This window comes from Jaculus jaculus, chromosome Y (assembly GCF_020740685.1).
Source record: "Jaculus jaculus isolate mJacJac1 chromosome Y, mJacJac1.mat.Y.cur, whole genome shotgun sequence".
In the NCBI taxonomy this organism is placed as follows: domain Eukaryota; kingdom Metazoa; phylum Chordata; class Mammalia; order Rodentia; family Dipodidae; genus Jaculus; species Jaculus jaculus.
The window spans coordinates 1407679-1431423 of NC_059126.1; the positions used below are offsets into that span (position 1 = coordinate 1407679).

The 23745-nt window shown below is 33.3% G+C and overlaps 1 protein-coding gene across 1 annotated transcript in view; it reads right to left on the reverse strand.

Moving 5' to 3' along the window:
* Positions 1-413: 413 nt before the first annotated feature.
* LOC123457042 (deleted in azoospermia protein 3-like) overlaps positions 414-23745 on the reverse strand; it is a 49209-nt gene continuing 25877 nt past the window's right edge. The window contains exons 12-20 of the mRNA XM_045141143.1: positions 21404-21475; positions 18425-18496; positions 15250-15321; positions 12118-12189; positions 9104-9175; positions 6450-6521; positions 3317-3388; positions 2724-2756; positions 414-461 (exon numbers count right to left, since the gene is read on the reverse strand). Coding sequence (XP_044997078.1) covers positions 414-461; positions 2724-2756; positions 3317-3388; positions 6450-6521; positions 9104-9175; positions 12118-12189; positions 15250-15321; positions 18425-18496; positions 21404-21475 — 585 coding nt within the window. The remainder of the gene's footprint in view (positions 462-2723; positions 2757-3316; positions 3389-6449; positions 6522-9103; positions 9176-12117; positions 12190-15249; positions 15322-18424; positions 18497-21403; positions 21476-23745) is intronic.

Consider the following 23745-nt stretch of genomic DNA (forward strand, 5'->3'; position numbering starts at 1 on the left):
GTCTGGTTTCTAAGATTTCTTTTTTTTTTTTTTTAACTCTTTGCCCAAAGTATTGTTTTAACCTTGTCTTCTCTCAAAAACTCTCCACAGTATAAGCTTTCTTCTCTAAAGATAAACTATACTATACTAATATCTGATCAGCCTTGAGCACTACTGCATGAAGTTTAAATACAGTGGTTTTACTGGGTTAAAACCAAATGTCAACACTCCCACTGGGTTACAGTCACTATCAACACTCTCATTAAATGTGGTTAACACCCTAAACATAAATATGCCACAGGGGGAAAACAGATGCTTCAAAACCCACACATACTTTTGTTTTGTTTTGTTTGTTTGTTTTCCTGCACACTAATTTTATACCTTCGAGTACTTATCCTGAGCAATGAGAGAGTTTCTCACTCTGTTCTCTGGGTTCAACAAATAGGACTCCACCAACTGTGTGCTTTGGTCCACAGATTTCTGAAAAGCAGACACTTAATCTAAAGACTATTCTTTTTACTCACTGTTCATCGGTTTTTCAAAGTTTGGGTAACATACTCACTTCTAAGGAATTTTAATGTACTCTGTAACTCTTACTACATTATCATTTACTATATACATTTTCTTCCTCAGTGAGAAAGTACTGGTTAAAAAGTTAAATATAATAAAATAGTTATCTAGATTCAAATATTTTAATATTATTAATTATAATCCTTCAAGAAAAACTATTCGTAACAAAAATTTGGTGGTAGAATTTCACTTCGAGCTACATGTGTTCATGTGTGAGACAGAGACAGAAACACACACACACACACACACACACACACACACGGTCTCATTTCGAGACTAACCTTAAACTTCTGCTACCTGTGTCTCCAAATACTGAGATTACAGACTAACACTCTTATTTTTTCAATAATTAAAACTGAAGGTTTTGTCCAGTATTGAGTAATTAGTATTATTCTTGAGAGTTAAGGTCATAGAACTACTACTATATTATTATTTAACTAAGTAAATGTTTAAATTGTAGACAACAAGTAAATATAATTCCTATTACTTTCTCAAAGGGAAAATTTTGGCAGAAACCTGCTAATGGCATTCTGCAAAATCATGGTGGTTCCATTATTAACATATGTGCAATGATTAGGGTTTGTCACACACAATACTATCTTATGAGTAAAGAATAAACAAAAAACCATGAAAGTGGAAGGGAAGATAAAATATAAAATAGCTGCTTCAGCAACTGCACAATAAATTACAATTTTGTGGGACTCTGAAATTTAACTATGTACATATTAATTGCTGAGTGTTACTTTTTCAAGCTCTACAGTTTATGCCATCCATTTTTAAAACCTGTTAAACATGCCTGCTTTTCAAGGGGCCACTATTAGAGCTTAGCAAATAAACAAAGAAAGTAAAAAATCTACAAACAAAATTAGGTATTTGCCTTTTGAGGTCCACTTCCAGCAGCTGGAGTAGCACCATGTTCCAAGCCATCATTTGCCAAAACTTCAACTCCAGGATCATCTTCAACAGACTGGTAGTTAACAGCTGTGTAAGTCTATATAAAGATGATATATTAACAATATACACAAACACATATCTAAGTGATATATTCTTCAAATTGTTGGGCTAATATCAAAGTTTTCATGAAAAGAGTTTCAAAAATGTAGGTTATGTTGAAGTTCATTTAAATTGACACATGGTTTTAAACTCAGTAACTGAAACCCCATAGTACTCTAAAAAAAGATAGTGTTGTATATATCAACATCAGAAGCATTAAAATATGAGCAAAATAAACTAGGGAACACATTAGAACTCTATAAATTGGTGTGTTCTTAAACATCCGGTCTGGTGAAAAATAGGGTAACAAATTTCAGGTAGAACACTCTTGTTTGACAATTTTTTTTTAAAATTTCATACTATTAACCATAAGATATGTGTTTTTCTTCAAGAGATTTTCTCTGCAAAGGAAAACGAGAAGCAGATTCAAAGTTAATTCTAAGTACAAACTAATATAACTTTTCTTGTACTATATTTTCTATCAGTCAAAAAGAACTTATCACCCATGCTTAGGTACACAAAAAGAATCTCAGAAAGATGCAGGTTTCTCCATGTAAGTATATAACTATGTTAACAAAAATCTGTAAGTATGACAAATAATATTAAAAGAGCCATGTGCCATATTTACAGACATAACAGAGCTACACAATAAAAAAATAAACTTATTTATTTGAGAGAGAAAGAGAGAGGAAAAAAAAAAGGTTGAGAGTGGGAGAGAGAGAAAACAAGGTTGAGAGTCAGACAGAGCGAATGGGTGCACAAGGGCCTCCAACCACTGCAAACAAACTCAAGAGGCATGTGACCCAAGTTAATAAGCCTCATGTGGGACCTGAGAACTCAAATGGCAGTCCTCTGAATTTGCAGGCAAATACTTTAACAAGTAAGCCATGTCTCCAGCTCAAGAAATTCTTTTTGAGGTAGGATCTCACTCTGGCCCAGGCTGACCTGGAATTCTCTATGTAATCTCAGCTTTCCTCAGACTCATAGCAACACTAATACCTAGCCTCCATGTGCTAGAGTTAAGGGTGTGAGCTACCACACTTGCAAAACAAATACTGTAAAACTATGAATAGGAAATATGAATATGAATAGGAAATGTTTATATATTTATTTATTTATTTTTTATTATTTATTATTATTTTTATTTCTTTATTTATTTTTGCTGGAGGTATAAAATAACTTCTTTCTTCCTCAGAAGGGCAATGTGGTGCAATCTTAAGCAAAGGGAGACAGAAATTTAGTTGTACCTACACATTTTTACAAAGATCGGAGATAAGACAAGGTTGAAGTATTTATCATGATGGATCTTTAAAACTGTTAGGATAATGAAACAGGAAGGAGGACAGAACTACTTTACATGTCTAATATCTGCTGGTTCTTCTTCCTTGCTGCTTCCAAATAAAACCATCCCACTCTTTATAATTAGCTGGCACTCAAAAAATAAAATTAAAAATAAAGATAGTAGTGTGAAACATGTTGCAATAGATAGCTATTTGTAGTCCTATTCCAGAGATGGACTTAGAAGGGGCAGTTTTTATTCTGCCATTCACAGAGCTTTCCCTTGGATCTGTAAGACTATCTTGTCAGTGCTGTTATTGAGTTAAAAATATTCCTTTACATCTAAATACCACAGAGGTCTGAATTCTAGACTAGGTATATTTTTCCTTTTATTTCAATCACACTAAATTTAACAAGTACACTAAAACAAATTTGTAAGCATAAAGGCCACAATAATATTCCAAAGTAAGTCATTTTCCCTCCCTTAAAATATTACCTGATAATTATAAACAGGAACCTGGTATCCAGTGGTCACCTGAACTGGTGAACTTTGGTAAGTAGGATACGCCTGAGAACAAAATTTATGGAATGACCAATGAGGTAAATTTGTCTTACAAATGAAGGAATATTATTCCTAATCAAATGAGTGCCTCCACAAAGAAAATATTCTGTCAAATGTTAGATATTGGGGTACAGGATTACAACACTAGACTTATTTTCCAAAGTTTCACCAACATACACATTTGTAAAGATTTTTTTATGTACTCTGTAACTCTTACTACATTATCATTTAGTATATACGTTTAGCACATACATTTGAGTCCTCAGGGAGAAAGCATTGGTGAAAAAGATAAGTTCACTAAAACTATTACTTTTCTTTCCAGTATTTTAATTTCAAATAGTATTAACAGTAATCCCTCAAGAAAGTTCATTTTAAGAAAAATTTGGAGGTTGTTTTACTGAAAGCTACATGAGTGTATGTGTGTGAGAGAGGCAGAGACACACACAAAGGATGTCATATCTAGACTACCATTAAACTCCTGCTCCTCCTGCCTCCAAATGCTGAGATTACAGGCATGTACCATCACCCTCTTATTTTTTCAATAATCAGACCTGAACATTTGTCTAGTTTGAGTAAGTACTATCACTATTGAGAGTTAAGGTTATCACAGAAATAATACCACTATATATTACTATTTAACTAAGTACATGTTTAAATTGTAGAAGAGAAGACAAATATAATCCACACTACTTTCTCGAAGGTAAAATTTGTGGCAAAAACCTGCTGATAGCAGTCTAAGAAATCACATTGATTACATGTTAACATATGTGTAATGGTTAGGGTTTGCCACACACAATACTATGTTATGAGTTTAGAAAAAAAAAAAAAAAGCCATGACAGTAGAAAGGAAGATAAAATAGCTCAATCAGGAACTGTCTATAGAAGATAAGTTTACTAGCATCTGAAATTTACCTATGTTTACATTAATTACTGAATGTTATTTTTTTCAAGCTCTACAGTTAATGCCATCCATTCTTAAAACCTGGTAAACATGTTTCCTTTTCAAGTGGTCACTATTAACGCTCAGCAAATGAAGAGAAAAGATAAAAATGTTCAAGGAAAATTAGGTATTTGCCTTTTGTGGTCCGTTTCCAGCAGCTTGGGTAGCATCATGTTCCAAGCTATCATTTGTCAAAACTTCAACTCCTGGATCAACTTCATCAGAGTGGCAATCAACATCTGTGTAAGTCTACATAAAAATGATAAATTAACAACATACACAAATACATTTCTAAGTAATCTATTTTTCAAATTATTCAGCTGGTATAAAAGTTGTTTTTTTCAATTTTTTTGTTCTTTTTTTTTTTAATATATTAGATAGCGACAGACAGAGGGAGAAAGACAGAGGGAGAGAGAGAGTGTAGACGTGCCTGGGCTTCTAGCCACTGCAAATGAACTCCAGATGCACACGCTTCCTTGTGCATCTGGCTAACATGTTTCCTGGGGAACCGAGCCTCGAACCAGGGTCCTTAGGCTTCACAGGCAAGCGCTTAGCAGCTAAGCCATCTCTTCAGCCCAATGGTATAAAAGTTTTATGAAAAAAGTTTCAAAAATGTAGGTTTTGCTGAATTTCTTTTAAATTGAGATATGGATTAAACTCACTAACTGAAATTCAGTAGTACTCTTTTAAAAAATGAAAAGAAAAAAATCATGTATATATCTAAAAAGTCTTGTGTATGTCAACATCTGAATTAGTAAATTTTGAGCAAAATAAAATGTGAAATGCAGCAAGGAGTATATAACAACTCTATATTGGAGTGTTTTTACACAATAAGTCTGGTTAAAAATAGGGTAACAAAAAGCTCAGGTGGTTTTATGGGAAGAACTGTCTCATTTTATTCTTTTAAATTTAATAATACTAACCATAAACTGTTTTTCTTCAACAGATTTTTGTTTAGTAAGAAAACCGGAGGCTGATTCAATGTTAATTATAAATCCAAAGTAATATTCCATTTCTTGTACTATATTTCCTATCAGTAAGAAAGACCTTGTCACCCTTTCATATGGTACTCAAGAGGTATCTCAGAAAGTAGCAGTTTTTTTTTTCCATGTAAGTATATAGCTATGTTTAAAAAGATAAAGAGTATGGCAAATTTTATTTAAAAAGGCATGTGCAATATTTACATACATATACAGCTGCCATATAACTCAGATTTTTTATACTATATTTCTTTATGTGAGCGAGAGAAAGAGGTTGACAGAGGAAGAACTGTCATGCCGGGGCCTCCAGCCACTGCCAACCAATTCCAGAAACAGGCACCCCTTGTGCATCTGGCCTACGTTAGTTTGGGGAACTGAACCTAAGTCCTTTGGCTATCATCTCTCAAACCCAGAGAAAGGATTTTTGAGGTAAGGTCTTATGCTGGCCCAGGCTGAGTTGGAATTCACTATATAATCACAGGCTGTCCTTGAACTCCTAGCAATCATTTTACCTCAGCCTCCATATCCCAGGGCTCATGGTGTGTACTACAAGTGGCCAAGAAAATAGCTTTAAATTTAATTATGAAGTGTGTGTAAATATATTTGTTTAATTCATCTTACCGGAGGTATAAAATAATTTCTTTCTTCCCCAGCAGGCCAATGTGGTGCCATCTTAAACAAAGAAAGAAAATTTTAATTTACCTATATACTTAAGCACAAACAGGAGATAAGAAAATGAAGTATTTATCATGCTAAATCCTTTAATCTGTTATATAACAAAACAGAATGCAGGACAGAACTACTTTATGTGTATAATATCTGTTGTTATTTTTTCCTTGCTACTTCCGTTAAAATGGTTGCAATAGATAACTATTTTAGTCCTATTAGAAAGACAGTCTTAGACGGGGCCAGGTTTTAATCTGCCATTGACAGAACTTCCCCTTAGACCTGTAAGTAAAAGTTATTACCTAGTTAAAAATATTCCTTCATGTCTAAATAGTACAGAGGTCTGAATTTTAGATGAGGTATATTTTTCCTTTAATTTTACATACACCTAATTTAACAAGTACACTAAGACAAATTTATATGCATAAAGGCCACAATAATATTCCAAAGTAAGTCATTTCCCCCTCCCTTAAATTATTACCTGATGATTATAAAGAGGAAGCTGGTATCCAGTGGTCACCTGAACTGCTGAACTTTGGTAAGGAGGATATGCCTGAGAACAAAGTTTATGGAATGACAAATGAAGTAAATTTGTCTGAAAATGAAGGCATATTATTCCTAATGAACACATAGAAAAGGTTGTGTTTTTCTATAACATTTGTCCAGTTTGAGTAGTTACTATCATTATTGAGAGTTAAGGTTATCACAGTAATAATACCACTGTATATTATTATTTAACTAAGTAAATGTTTAAATTGTAGAAGACAAGGCAAATATAATCCACAGTACTTTCTCAAAGGTAAAATTTGTGGCAGAAACCTGCTGATAGAAGTGTGAAAAATGATACTGATTACATATTAAAGTATGTGAAATGGTTAAGTATTGCCACATACAATATTATCTTATGAGTTTAAAGAAAAACAAACAAAAAAGCCATGAAAGTGGAAGATGAAATTGTTGCATCAGAATCTGTCTGTAGAAGACATTACAAGTTTGTGGGCCTCTGAAATTTAACTTTGTTTTTATTAATTTCTGAATGTTACCTTTTCAAGCTCTACAGTTTATGCCATCCATTTTTAAAACCTGGTAAACATGCCTGCTTTTAAATTCCCATTATTATAGCTTAGCAAACAAATAAAAAAAGGTAAAAATATATAAGCAAAATTAGGTATTTGCCTTTTGTGGAGTAGTGTCATGTTCCAAGCCATCATTTGCCAAAAGTTCAACTCCAGGATCAACTTCATCAGAGTGGTAGTTAACAGCTGTGTAAGTCTACATAAAAATGATAAATTAACAACATACACAAATATATTTCTAAGTAAGCTATTCCTCAAATTGTTGGGCTAATATCAAAGTTTTAATGAAAAAGGTTTCAAAAATATAGGCTTAGTTGGCCAGGTGTGGTGATGCACACTTTTAATCCCAGCACTCAGGATGGAAGAGAGTTCGAGCCCACCCTGAGACTACATACTAAATGTCAGGTCAGCCTGAGCCATAGTGAGACCATATGTTGAAAACCAAAGCATGCATATATATATGTATGTATGTATGTATGTATGTATGTATGTGTATATATATATATATATATATATATATACATACACACACACATAAATATATATATACATACATATACATACACACACACACACACATATATATACATATGTATGTGTGTGTATATATCTATATCTATATCTATGCTTTTTTAAGTTCACTTAAATTGAGACATGGTGTTAAACTCACTAACTGAAATACCGTGGTACTCTTTACCACAAAAGAAAAAGGAGTTTGTATATATCAACCTATCTTGTACATATCCACATCATAATCATTAAAATATGAGCAAAATATGTATAAACAGACACATTAGAACTCTAAATTGGTGTTTTTTTAAACATGCAGTCTGCTAAAAAAATAGGGGACAAATCTCTATTTTTATTATTTTAATAATATTAACCATAAGATATATTTTTCTTCAAGGGTTTTTCTGTGCATAGCAAAACCAGAAGCAAATTCAAAGGTAGTTCAAAATACAAAGTAATATTTCTTTTCTGGTACTACCTTATCTGTCAGTCTGAAAGAACTTATCATCCGTTCTTAGGTACACAAAAGGAATCTCAGAAAGAAGAAACACTTTTATCCATGTAAGTATCTACCTATGTTAACAAAAACATGACTATGAAAAATTATATTTTAAAAGGCATTTGCAATATTTATAGACATAAACAGGGTTGCAAAATAAAACCTCCAGAGGCAGGCACCCCACATGTATCTGGCTCAAGTGGGTGCGTGGGATTCAAATGGCGGTCCTTTGGCTTTGCAGGAAACGCCTTTAACCATTAAGCCCAGGCTGTCCTTGAACTCACGGCAATATTAATGCATAAGCCTCCATGTGGGGGGTCAAAGGTGTGTGCTACCACATTTGCCTAAGAAAATACTTTTACAGTATAAATAGGAAGTGTTTATATATTCACTTAATTCATTTTACCGAAGGTATTGAATAACTTCTTTCTTCCCCAGCAGGGTACTGTGGTGCCATCTTAAACAGAGACAGAAATTTAGTTTTACCTACACATTTCACAAAGATGAGAGATAAGACAAGGTTGAAGTATTTATCATGCTGGATCCTTTAATCTATTATTATAATGAAACAGAATGGAAAGGAGACCTACTTTATGTGTGCAATATCTGTTTTTCTTTTTCTTTTTTTTTTTTCTTTTCTTTCTTTCTTTTTTTTTTTGGTTTGTTTTCCTTGCTACTTCCATATATAACCCTTCCCTTGTTCATAAAGAGCTGGCACTCAAAAAATTAAAAGATAGGGGAGTGAAACTTGTTGCAATAGATAGCCATTTCTAGTCCTATTACAGAGATGGTCTTAGAGGGGACAGTTTTTAATCTGTCATTAATAGAACTTCTCCTTGGCTCTATAAGGCAGTTCTAGTCAAAGTTGTTACCAAGTTAAAAATATTCCCTTATGTCTAACTACTACAGAGGTCTGAATTCTAGAGTAGGTACATTTTTCATTTAATTTTACATATACATAACTTGACAAGCACACTAAGACAAATGTATATGCACAAAGGCAATGATAATATTCCAAAGTAAGTCATTTTCCCTCCTTTAAAATATTACCTGATAATTATAAACCGGAACCTGGTATCCAGTGGTCACCTGAACTGGTGAACTTTGGTAAGTAGGATATGCCTGAGAACAAAATTTATGGAATTACAAATGAAGTAAATTTGTCTTATAAAATGAAGCATTATTATTCCTAAAGAAAACATAGAAAAAGTCATGATTTCCTATAATCAACAAAGGTGGCTTTTTAAATGAATGCCAGCACAAAGAAAATATCCTGTCAAATGCTACATGTTGGGATACAGGATGAAGAGAAAATTACAACATTAGATTTATTTTTCAAAAGTTTTGCCAAGATACACATTTCTAAAGATTTTTTTACATACTCTAACATTTACTACATTGATATTTGGTATATACATTTACCATATATATTTCCTTCCTCAATGAGAAAGCACTGATTAAAAAAATAAGTTCACTAAAACTATTATTTTTCTTTCCAGTATTTTAATTTCAAATAGTATTAACAGTAATCCCTTAAGAAAATCCATTTTAACAAAAATTTGGAGGTTGTTTTACTGAAAGCTACATGGGTGTATGTGTGAGAGAGAGGCAGAGACACAAATACAGGATGTCATATCCAGACTGCCCTTAAACTCCTGCTCCTCCTGCCCCAAATGCTGAGATTACAGGAATGTACCATCAAACCCTTATTTCTTCAATAATCAGACCTGAACATTACTCTAGTCTTGAGTAATTACTATGATTATTGAGAATTAAGATTATCACAGAAATGCCACCACTGTATATTGTTATTTAACTAAATAAATGTGTAAATTGAGGAAGACAAGGTAAATATAATCCACACTCCTTTCCCAAAGGTAAAATTTGTGGCAGAAATCTGCTGATAGGAGTCTGAAAATGATATTGATTACATATTAACATATGTATAATCGTTAGGGTTTGCCACACACAATATTATCTTATGAGTTAAGAAAAACAAACAAAAAAGCCATGAAAGTGGAAGATGAAATAGTTGTATCAGAATCTGTCTGTAGAAGACATTACAAGTTTGGGGGCCTCAAACTTTACTTTGTTTATATTAATTTCTGAATGTTACCTTTTCAAGCTCTACAGTTTATGCCATCCATTTTTAAAACCTGGTAAACATGCCTGCTTTTAAATTGGCCATTATTAAAGCTTAGCAAGCAAATAAAAAAAGGTAAAAATATACAAGCAAAATTAGGTATTTGCCTTTTGTGGAGTAGTGTCATGTTCCAAGCCATCATTTGCCAAAAGTTCAACTCCAGGATCAACTTCATCAGAGTGGTAGTTAACAGCTGTGTAAGTCTACATAAAAATGATAAATTAACAACATACGCAAATATATTTCTAAGTAATCTATTCCTCAAATTGTTGGGCTAATGTCAAAGTTTTAATGGAAAAGGTTTCAAAAATATAGGCTTTGTTGAAGTTCACTTAAATCGAGACATGGTGTGAAACTCACTAACTGAAATACAGTAGTACTCATTACCACAAAAGAAAAAGGAGTTTGTATGTATCAACCTAGTCTTGTACATATCCACATCATGATCATTAAAATATGTAGAAAGGGACACATTAGAACTCTAAATTGGTGTTTTAACCATGCAGTCTGCTAAAAAATAGGAAACAAATTTCAAGTGGTTTTACAGGTAGAACATTCTAGTTCATTTTTATTATTTTAATAATATTAACCATAAGATATGTTTTTCTTCAAGAGTTTTTCTGTGTATAGCAAAACCAGAAGCAAATTCAAAAGTAGTTCAAAATACAAAGTAATATTTCTTTTCTGGTATTACCTTATCTTTCAGTCTGAAACAACTTATCATCCATTCTTAGGTACACAAAAGGAATCTCAGAAAGAAGAAACACTTTTATCCATGTAAGTATCTAACTATGTTAACAAAAACCTGAGTATGAAAAAATGATATTTTAAAAGGCATTTGCAACATTTATAGACATAAACAGGGTTGCAAAATAAAATTAAATATATATATATAATTGCTTATTTATTTGAGACAGCGAGAGAAAAAAAGGATGAGAGACGAAAGATAGAATGGGAGCACAATGGCCTCCAGCCTCAGCAAAAAACGTTCACAGGCATATGCCCATTGTGAATCTGGCTCATTTAGGACCTCGGGATTAACACAAAGCTTTTTTAGGTTTGCAGGCAAATATGTTAACCAGTAAGTCATGTCTCCAGCCTAAGAAAATAGTTTTGAGGTAGGACCTCACTTTGGCCCAGGCTATCCTGGAATTCTCTATGTAAACTCAGGCTTTCCTCAGACTCATAGCAACAATAATGCCTCAGCCTCCTTGTGCTGGGGATAATGGTGTGGGCTACCACACTTGCCAAAGAAAATACTATAAAACTATGAATAGGAAGTGTTTATATATTTATTTATTTATTTTTGCTGGAGGTATAAAATAACTTCTTTCTTCCTCAGAAGGGCAATGTGGTGCAATCTTAAGCAAAAGGAGACAGAAATTTAGTTATACCTACACATTTTTACAAAGATCGGAGATAAGACAAGGTTGAAGTATTTATCATGATGGATCTTTAAAACTGTTAGGATAATGAAACAGGAAGGAGGACAGAACTACTTTACATGTCTAATATCTGCTGGTTCTTCTTCCTTGCTGCTTCCAAATAAAACCATCCCACTCTTTATAATTAGCTGGCACTCAAAAAATAAAATTAAAAATAAAGATAGTAGTGTGAAACATGTTGCAATAGATAGCTATTTGTAGTCCTATTCCAGAGATGGACTTAGAAGGGGCAGTTTTTATTCTGCCATTCACAGAGCTTTCCCTTGGATCTGTAAGACTATCTTGTCAGTGCTGTTATTGAGTTAAAAATATTCCTTTACATCTAAATACCACAGAGGTCTGAATTCTAGACTAGGTATATTTTTCCTTTTATTTCAATCACACTAAATTTAACAAGTACACTAAAACAAATTTGTAAGCATAAAGGCCACAATAATATTCCAAAGTAAGTCATTTTCCCTCCCTTAAAATATTACCTGATAATTATAAACAGGAACCTGGTATCCAGTGGTCACCTGAACTGGTGAACTTTGGTAAGTAGGATACGCCTGAGAACAAAATTTATGGAATGACCAATGAGGTAAATTTGTCTTACAAATGAAGGAATATTATTCCTAATCAAATGAGTGCCTCCACAAAGAAAATATTCTGTCAAATGTTAGATATTGGGGTACAGGATTACAACACTAGACTTATTTTCCAAAGTTTCACCAGCATACACATTTGTAAAGATTTTTTTATGTACTCTGTAACTCTTACTACATTATCATTTAGTATATACGTTTAGCACATACATTTGAGTCCTCAGGGAGAAAGCATTGGTGAAAAAGATAAGTTCACTAAAACTATTACTTTTCTTTCCAGTATTTTAATTTCAAATAGTATTAACAGTAATCCCTCAAGAAAGTTCATTTTAAGAAAAATTTGGAGGTTGTTTTACTGAAAGCTACATGAGTGTATGTGTGTGAGAGAGGCAGAGACACACACAAAGGATGTCATATCTAGACTACCATTAAACTCCTGCTCCTCCTGCCTCCAAATGCTGAGATTACAGGCATGTACCATCACCCTCTTATTTTTTCAATAATCAGACCTGAACATTTGTCTAGTTTGAGTAAGTACTATCACTATTGAGAGTTAAGGTTATCACAGAAATAATACCACTATATATTACTATTTAACTAAGTACATGTTTAAATTGTAGAAGAGAAGACAAATATAATCCACACTACTTTCTCGAAGGTAAAATTTGTGGCAAAAACCTGCTGATAGCAGTCTAAGAAATCACATTGATTACATGTTAACATATGTGTAATGGTTAGGGTTTGCCACACACAATACTATGTTATGAGTTTAGAAAAAAAAAAAAAAGCCATGACAGTAGAAAGGAAGATAAAATAGCTCAATCAGGAACTGTCTATAGAAGATAAGTTTACTAGCATCTGAAATTTACCTATGTTTACATTAATTACTGAATGTTATTTTTTTCAAGCTCTACAGTTAATGCCATCCATTCTTAAAACCTGGTAAACATGTTTCCTTTTCAAGTGGTCACTATTAACGCTCAGCAAATGAAGAGAAAAGATAAAAATGTTCAAGGAAAATTAGGTATTTGCCTTTTGTGGTCCGTTTCCAGCAGCTTGGGTAGCATCATGTTCCAAGCTATCATTTGTCAAAACTTCAACTCCTGGATCAACTTCATCAGAGTGGCAATCAACATCTGTGTAAGTCTACATAAAAATGATAAATTAACAACATACACAAATACATTTCTAAGTAATCTATTTTTCAAATTATTCAGCTGGTATAAAAGTTGTTTTTTTCAATTTTTTTGTTCTTTTTTTTTTTAATATATTAGATAGCGACAGACAGAGGGAGAAAGACAGAGGGAGAGAGAGAGTGTAGACGTGCCTGGGCTTCTAGCCACTGCAAATGAACTCCAGATGCACACGCTTCCTTGTGCATCTGGCTAACATGTTTCCTGGGGAACCGAGCCTCGAACCAGGGTCCTTAGGCTTCACAGGCAAGCGCTTAGCAGCTAAGCCATCTCTTCAGCCCAATGGTATAAAAGTTTTATGAAAAAAGTTTCAAAAATGTAGGTTTTGCTGAATTTCTTTTAAATTGAGATATGGATTAAACTCACTAACTGAAATTCAGTAGTACTCTTTTAAAAAATGAAAAGAAAAAAATCATGTATATATCTAAAAAGTCTTGTGTATGTCAACATCTGAATTAGTAAATTTTGAGCAAAATAAAATGTGAAATGCAGCAAGGAGTATATAACAACTCTATATTGGAGTGTTTTTACACAATAAGTCTGGTTAAAAATAGGGTAACAAAAAGCTCAGGTGGTTTTATGGGAAGAACTGTCTCATTTTATTCTTTTAAATTTAATAATACTAACCATAAACTGTTTTTCTTCAACAGATTTTTGTTTAGTAAGAAAACCGGAGGCTGATTCAATGTTAATTATAAATCCAAAGTAATATTCCATTTCTTGTACTATATTTCCTATCAGTAAGAAAGACCTTGTCACCCTTTCATATGGTACTCAAGAGGTATCTCAGAAAGTAGCAGTTTTTTTTTTCCATGTAAGTATATAGCTATGTTTAAAAAGATAAAGAGTATGGCAAATTTTATTTAAAAAGGCATGTGCAATATTTACATACATATACAGCTGCCATATAACTCAGATTTTTTATACTATATTTCTTTATGTGAGCGAGAGAAAGAGGTTGACAGAGGAAGAACTGTCATGCCGGGGCCTCCAGCCACTGCCAACCAATTCCAGAAACAGGCACCCCTTGTGCATCTGGCCTACGTTAGTTTGGGGAACTGAACCTAAGTCCTTTGGCTATCATCTCTCAAACCCAGAGAAAGGATTTTTGAGGTAAGGTCTTATGCTGGCCCAGGCTGAGTTGGAATTCACTATATAATCACAGGCTGTCCTTGAACTCCTAGCAATCATTTTACCTCAGCCTCCATATCCCAGGGCTCATGGTGTGTACTACAAGTGGCCAAGAAAATAGCTTTAAATTTAATTATGAAGTGTGTGTAAATATATTTGTTTAATTCATCTTACCGGAGGTATAAAATAATTTCTTTCTTCCCCAGCAGGCCAATGTGGTGCCATCTTAAACAAAGAAAGAAAATTTTAATTTACCTATATACTTAAGCACAAACAGGAGATAAGAAAATGAAGTATTTATCATGCTAAATCCTTTAATCTGTTATATAACAAAACAGAATGCAGGACAGAACTACTTTATGTGTATAATATCTGTTGTTATTTTTTCCTTGCTACTTCCGTTAAAATGGTTGCAATAGATAACTATTTTAGTCCTATTAGAAAGACAGTCTTAGACGGGGCCAGGTTTTAATCTGCCATTGACAGAACTTCCCCTTAGACCTGTAAGTAAAAGTTATTACCTAGTTAAAAATATTCCTTCATGTCTAAATAGTACAGAGGTCTGAATTTTAGATGAGGTATATTTTTCCTTTAATTTTACATACACCTAATTTAACAAGTACACTAAGACAAATTTATATGCATAAAGGCCACAGTAATATTCCAAAGTAAGTCATTTCCCCCTCCCTTAAATTATTACCTGATGATTATAAAGAGGAAGCTGGTATCCAGTGGTCACCTGAACTGCTGAACTTTGGTAAGGAGGATATGCCTGAGAACAAAGTTTATGGAATGACAAATGAAGTAAATTTGTCTGAAAATGAAGGCATATTATTCCTAATGAACACATAGAAAAGGTTGTGTTTTTCTATAATCATCAAAGGTGGCATTTTAAATGAATGCCTCCATGGCAAGGGGTGGGGGACATTCTGTCAAATGTTAGGTTATAGGGTAGATGATGAAGGAAAACATTAGAATTATTTTCCAAAGTTTGGCCAACATATTCACTTCTAAAGAATTTTTATGTACTCTTAAAGTATTAGTACATTATCATTTAGTATATACATTTAATATATACGTTTCCTCTGTCAGTGAGAAAGCATTGGTTAAAAAGTTAGATTTACTAAAGCTATTATTTTTCTTCCCAGTATTTTAATTTCTAATACTACTAACTAAAGATTTTGTCCAGTCTTGAGTAATTACTATCATTCTTGAGTGTCAATGTCATCACAGAAAGAATAAAACTATATATTCTTTGTTAAGTAAAAGTTTAAATTGTAAAAACAATGTAATATAAACCACACTACTTTCTGAGGGCAAAATTTCTTGCAGAAATCTGCTGATAGCATTCTGCAAAATCATACTAATTCCATATTAGGTGTACTGGTTAGGGTTTGCCACACTCAATTTGTTTTTTATGAGTGTAGGAAAAAAAAAATCAATGAAATTGGATGGGAAGATAGAACAGCTGAATCAGCAACTGTCTGTACAAGACATTACAAGTTTGTGGGCATCTGAAATGTAACTTTGTTTACATTAATTGCTGAGTGTTACTTTTTAAAGCTCTAAAGTTTATTACCTCCATTTTTAAAACTGGGGAAGCATGCCTGCGAATTTTCAAGTGGCCTCTATTGAAGCTTAGCAAATAAAAAAAAAAAATGTAATAATCTGTGGCTGGAGAGATGGCTTAGCGGTTATGCACTTGCCTGTGAAGCCTAAGGACCCTGGTTTGAGGCTCAATTCTCCAGGACCCATGTTAGCCAGATGCACAAGGAGGCACATGTGTCTAGAGTTCATTTGCAGTGGCTGGAAGCCCTGGCATGCCCATTCTCTTTCTCTCTCTCTCCCTATCTGCCTCTTTCTCTCTCTGTCACTCTCAAATAAATAAATAAAAATGACCAAAATTTTTTTAATGTAATAATCTGTAAGCAAAATTTGTTATTGCCTTTTGTGGGCTGTTTCCAGAGGTTGGAATAGCTTCATGCACCAAGAAATCATTTGGCAAAACTTGAACTCCTGGATCAACTTCATTAGAATGGCAGCAATCAGATGCATAAGCCTACAAAAAAATGAAAATTAACAACATACACAAATACATTTCTAAGTAACTATTCCTCAAACTGTTGGGCTGGTAGCAATTTTTAACGAAAAAGTATCAAAAATGTAGCTGATGTTGAAGTTCAGTTAAATCAAGACATGGTGTAGTGCTGTTTAACAAGAGTAGTCTTGCATATATCAACAAAGCCCTGTACATATCAACATCTGGATCACTTAAATTTGAGCAAAGTAAACTATAATATATAGAAAGGAGTATTTAAGGACTCTAAATTGGTATTTTTTTAAACATCCAGTCTGCTCAAAAGTAGTGTAACAAAAAGCTCAGATGTTTTAGAGGTAGAATCCTCTTATTATTTTTTATATAATATAATACATGGGATATCTGTTTCTCTACAATAGATTTTCTATGGGTAGCAAAACCAGAGGCAGATTCAATGTTCATTCTAAATACACATTAATATCCCTTTTCAACTTTTCACTCATTGCTTAGGGACACAAAAGGAATCCCAGAAAAAGTTTTTTTTTTCTTCTTTCCATGCAAGTATATAAATATGTTAACAAAATTCAGGAGTATGGCAAATTATATTTTTAGAAAAAGCATTTGCAACATTTACAGACATACAGAGGGTTGCAAAATAAATAGTATTTTTTTAACCTTATGTTATTTATTTGAGAGAGAGAGAGAAAAAGAGAGGGAGGGAGAGAGAGAGAGAGAATGGGCGAGCCAGAGCCTCCAACCACTGCAAACAAATTCCAGATGCATGTGCCCCTTGTGCATCTGGCTTACGGGCCTCCTGGGGAATTGAACCAAGGTCTTTTGGCTTTGTCGGCAAAGGCTTTAAATGCTAAGCCATCTCTCCTTCCCAAGGACTTTTTTTTTTTTTTGAGATAGGTTCTCACTCTGGCCTAGGCTGACCTGGAATTCACTATGTAGTATCAGGCTGTCCTCAAACTCATAGCAATACTCATCCCTCAGTCTCCAAGTGCTACCACATTTGGTGAAGAAAATACTTTTAAATTATGGGTAGGAAGTGTGAATACATATACATATAAACCTACACACACAGATAGATATATATATACATGTGTGTATGTATATATGTATGTGTGTATATATATATATATGTATGTAGGTGTGTGTATATATACACACACCTACATACATATATGCATACATACACACATACCCATACAAACACACTCATTCATTATGTTTAATACATCTTACCAGAGGTATATAATAACTTCTTTCTTCCCCAGCAGGGCACTGCGGTGCCATCTTAAACAAAAAGAGACTAAATTTAAATATACTTATACATTTGTTAACATATGAGAAAAGGCAATGTTGAAGTATTTATTATGCAGAATCCTTTCATGTGTTATAATAACAAAACAGAATGGAGGACAGACTACTTTATGTATCTAATATCTGTTTTATACCCCCCCTTGGTACTTGCATATACAACGTTCTCCCCTCTTCATTATCACCTGGCATTCAATTAAATTAAGAGACCATTGTTGGAAACCTCTTGCAATAAATAGCTATTTCTAGTCATATTAGAGAGAAGGCCTTAGAAGGAGCCAGCTTTTAATCTTCTATTAAGACAACTTCTCCTTGGACCTGTAAGGCAGTTCTAGTCAAAGCTGTTACCTAAAAATATTTCTTCATATCTATTTGTCCGAATTCTAGACAAGGTATATTTTTCCTTTAATTTTCTGTACACCAAATTTAACAAGTACACTAAGACAAATTTATGTGCATAAAGGCCACAATATTATTCCAAAGTAAGTCGTTTTCCACTTCCTTAAATTATTACCTGATGATTATAAACAGGAAGCTGGTATCCAGTGGTCACCTGAACTGCAGAACTTTGATAAGGAGGATATGCCTGAGAACAAAGTTTGTGGAATGACAAATGAAGTAAATTTGTCTCACAAAATGAAAGAATATTATTCCTAATGAAAACATACAAAAATATGTGTTTTTCTAAAATCATCATAGGTGGCATTTTAAATGAATGTCTCCATGGGGGGAAAATTCTGTCAAATGTTAGGTTTGGGGGTAGAGGATGAAGGAAAACAGAGTTTCCAAAGTTTGACCAAAATACTGACTTCTAAAGAATTTTTATGTACTCTGAAAGTATTACTAAATTATTATTTGGTATATATATTTAAAATATACACTCCCTTTGCCAATAAGAAAGCATTGTTAAAAAGATAAATTTACTAAACCTATTATTTTTCTTTCAAGTATTTTAATTTCAAATACTATTAACATTAATCCCTCAGTAAAATCCATTTTAACAAAAATGTGGTGATCTTACTATGGAGTTTTACTGCAAGCTGTGTGTGAGAGAGAGACAGAGAACAGACACAAGGTCTCATGTCCAGATTACCTTAAATTCCTGCTCCTCCTGCCTCCAAATGCTGAGATTACAGGCATGTACCATCACACCCTTATTTTTTTAAATAATTAAAACTGAAGATTTTGTCCAGTATTGAGTAGTTACTATCAGTCTTGAGAGTTTGTCACCAAAAGAGTAATAACAGTGTATACTACTATTTATCTAAGTAAGACAAGGTATACATAATTCACACTACTTTCTCAAACCTGCTGACAGCATTCTGTGACAGCAAATCACAATGATTCCATATCAACTTATGTTCAGTAGTTACGGTTGCCACACTCAATATTATACTATGCGTTAAAGGAAAATAGAACAGCAAATCAGAATATATGTACAAGACATTATAGGTTTGTGGGCATCTGAACTTTAATTATCTTTACATTAATTGCTGAGTGTTACTTTTTCAAGCTCTATGGTTTATGACTTCCATTTTTAAATGTGGGGAAACATGCCTGCTTTTCAATTGGCCTATATTGAAGCTTAGCAAATAAATAAATTTTTAAAAAGTTAGAAATCTATAAGCAAACTTAGGCATTTGCCTTTTGTGGACCGTTTCCAGAGGGTGGAGTAGCTTCATGCACCAAGCAATCATTTGGCAAAACTTGAAGTCCAGAGTCAACTTCATTAGAGTAGTAGTTAACAGCTACATAAGTCTACATAAAAATGAAAATTAGTAACACACAAATACATTTCCAAGTAATCCATTCCTGATATCATTTTTTAATGAAAAAGTATCAACAATGTAGGTTATGTTGAAGTTCATTAAATTGAGATATGGTTTCAAACTCAGTAGATAAAATTCCATCTACCTTTCTTGAAAAAAAAAATGTAGTCTTGTATATATCAAGAAAGTCTTATATTTACCAACATGTGAATCAGTAAAATTTTAGCAAAACAAATTGTAATATGTAGAAAGGACTACATTAGAATTCTAAATTGGTGTTTTTAAACATACAATCTGCTTAAAATAGGGTAACAAAAAGCTCAGGTAGTTTTGGAAGTAGAACACTCTTACTATTTTTTTTTAATTTAAAAATATCAACCATAAGCTATTTGTTTCATTCAACAGATTTTCTAAGCATAACAAAACCAGAGGCAGATTCAATGTTAATTCTAAATCCAAATTATTAGTCCTTTTCTTGTACTATATTTTCTATCAGTAAAAAAGAACTTCTCACCCATTGTTTAGGTCACTAAAGAAATATCAGAAAGAAACAGCAGTTTTTTTCGATGTAAGTATATAACTGTGTTAACAAAAATTACAAGTATGGTAACTGATATTAAAAAAAGGCATTTGCAATACTTATAAATATACATAGGGTTGCAAAATAAATAAGAAAAAAAATTAACCTTAATTCTTATTTGCTTATTTGTGTGAGGGATTTGGATAGGAGGGAGGATAGGAACAGGAAGAATGGTCACACCAGGGCTTCCAGCCACTGCAAATGAACTCCAGATGCATGCATCCCTGCATCTGGCTTACATGGCTACTGGGGAATCTAACCATGGTCCTTTGGCTTTGCAGGTAAACACCTTAACTGCTAAGCAATCTCTCCTCTCAAGCCCAAGAAAGTATTTTTTGAGGTAGGGTTTAACTAGCCCAGGCTGACCTGGGATTCACTTTGTGGTCTCAGACTGTACTGAAACTCATAGAAATCCTCCTAACTTAGCCTCCATGTACTGGGGTTAAAGGTGTGTGCTACCACTTGTGGCAAAGAAAACACTTTTAAATTATGAAATTATATATATATATGTGTGTGTGTGTATTCATTTAATTCATTTTAGTGGAGGTATAAAATAATTTCATTCTTCCCCACCAGGGCACTGCAGTGCCATCTTAAACAAAAAGAGACAGAAATTTAGTTGTGCCTATATATTTTTACAAAGATGGGAGATAAGACAATGTTAAAGTATTTATCATGCTGAATCCTTTAATCAGTTATGATAACAAAACAGAATGGAGGAACAAAGTACTTTATGTGTCTATTATCTGTTGCCTTTTATCCCTTGCTACTTCCATATATAAACCTCTCCCCTCTTAATAATGAGCAAGTATTCAATAAAATTAAAATAGTGGTTTGAAACCTGTTGCAATAGATAGCTATTTCTAGTCCTATTAGAGAGATGCTCTAAGGAGGGGCCAGTTTTTAATCTGCCATTGATGGAAATTTCCTTGGATATCTGAGGCAGTTTTAGATAAAGTTGTTGCCTAGTTAAAAATATTCTTTTATGTCCAAATCCTACAGACATCTGAATTCTAGGCTAGATACACTTTTCCTTTAATTTTCTGTACACCAAATTTAACAAGTACACTATGACAAATTTATGTGCATAAAGGCCACAAGAGGATTCCAAAGTAAGTCATTTTCCACTCCCTTAAATTATTACCTGGTGATTATAAGCAGGAAGCTGGTATCCAGTGGTCTCCTGAACTGCTGAACTTTGGTAGGAAGGATATGCCTGAAAACAAAGTTTATGGAGTGACAAATGAAGTAAATTTGTCTCACAAAATGAAGGAATATTATTCCTAATCAAAACATACAAAAATATTTGTTTTTCTAAAATCAAAGGTGGCATTTTATTTTATTAATTTGACAACAACAAAGACTAAGAGAGAGAGAGAGACAGAGAGAGAGAGAGAGAGAGGGAGGAAGGGAGTGAGGGAGGGACAGACGGAAGGAGGATGGGCACCCCAGGACTTCCAGCCCGTGCAAAAGAACTCCAGACATGTGTGCCCCCTTGTGCATCTGGCTAACGTGGGTCCTGGGGAATCGAGCCTCAAACCAGGGTCCTTAGACTTCACAGGCAAGTGCTTAACTGCTAAGCCATCTCTCTATCCCCAAAGGTGGTATGGTGGTATTTGAAATGAATGCCCCCATGGGGGGAAAAAAAATCTGTCAAATGTTAGGTTTGGGGGTAGAGGATGAAGGAAAACATTAAGAGTTATTTTCCAAAGTTTGCAAAACATACTCACTTCTAAACAATTTTTATGTACCCTGAAAGTATTACTATATTACTATTTAGTATATATATTTACTATATACATTTTCTCCCTCAGTGAGAAAGCACTGGCAAAAGAACTGAAGTTTACTAAAACTATTATCTTGCATCCAAATATTTTAATTTCAAATGCTAGTAACTAATCCCTTCTAAAAATACTATTCATAACAAAAAACTGGTGGTATAGTTTCACTGCATGCTACCTGTGTGTATGTGAGAGAGAGAGAGACAGAGAACAGACACAAGATCTCATGTCAAGATTACCTTAAACTCCTGCTCCTCCTGCCTCCAAATGCTGAGATTACAGGCAGGTACCATCACACCCTTATTTTTTTTTTTTAAATAATTAACACTAAAGAGTTTTTTCCAGTATTAAGTAACTACTATCAGTCTTGAGAGTTTGCCACCACAAGAGTAATAACAGTATATACTATAATTTAACTAAGTAAGACAAGGTACATATAATTCACACTACTTTCTCAAAGGTAAAAATTCTGGCAGAAACCAGCTGAAAGCATTCTGTCAAATCACAATGATTCCATATCAACTTATGTTCAGTGGTCAGGGTTGCCACACTCAGTATTATACTATGAGTTAAGGAAAAAGACAAAAAAGAAAAATTGGGAGGAAAATAGAACAGCAAATCAGAAATCGTATGTACAAGACATTACAGGTTTGTGGGCATCTGAACTTTACCTTTACATTAAGTGCTCAGTGTTATTTTTTGAATCTCTACAGTTTATGGCATTCATTTTTAAAACTGGGTAATCATGCCTGCTTTTTAAGTGGACACTATTAAAGCTTAGCAAATACATTTTAAAAAGTAAAAATCTTTAAGCAAAATTAGGCATCTGCCTTTTGTTGGCTGTTTCCTGAGGCTGGAAAAGCTTCATGCTCCAAGCAATCATTTGACATCAACTCCTAGATCAACTTCTTTAAATTGGGAGTTAACAGCTGCATAAGTCTACATAAAAATAGTAAGTTAACAATATATTCTAAGCAATCTATTCCTCAAATTGTTGGGCTGTTATCAAACAAAGTTTTAATGAAAAAGCTTTTTTAAATGTAGGTTATGTTTAAGTTTTGTTAAATTGAGACATGGTTTCAGTCTCGGTGGCTGTATTTCTCAATTCTGAGCAAAATAATCTGTAATAAGCAGAAAGCAACACACTGCAACTCTAAATTGGTTTGTTTGTAAATATCCAGTCTGCTTTAAAATAGGGTAACATATTTCAGTGTGGTCTTATAGGTAGAACAGTCTTATTTTATTATTTTTATTTTAATAATATTGACAACACGATATCTGTTTTCTCCTCAACAGATTTTCTATTAATAGCAAATCCAGAGGCAGTTTGATATTAATTCTAAATCCAACATAATATTCCATTTCATGTACCATATTTTCTAATAGTAGGAAAGAACCTACAACAATGCTTAGGTAAACAAAAGGAGTCCCAGAAAGAATTAGCAGTTTTTTCCATGTAAGTATATAACTATGTTAACACAAATCATATGGAAAATTATATTTAAAAAGGCAAAATTTATATATACAAACAGGGTTGCAAAATAAATAATAAATTTTAAGCTTCCTATCTTATTAATTTATAGAGAGAAAGAAGTTGTGAAAGGGAGAGAGATAAAAGACACCCCAGGACCTCCATCCACTGCAGATGATCTCCAGATGCATGCATACCAACCAAGGTCCTTTGACTTTGCGTGAAAACAACCTA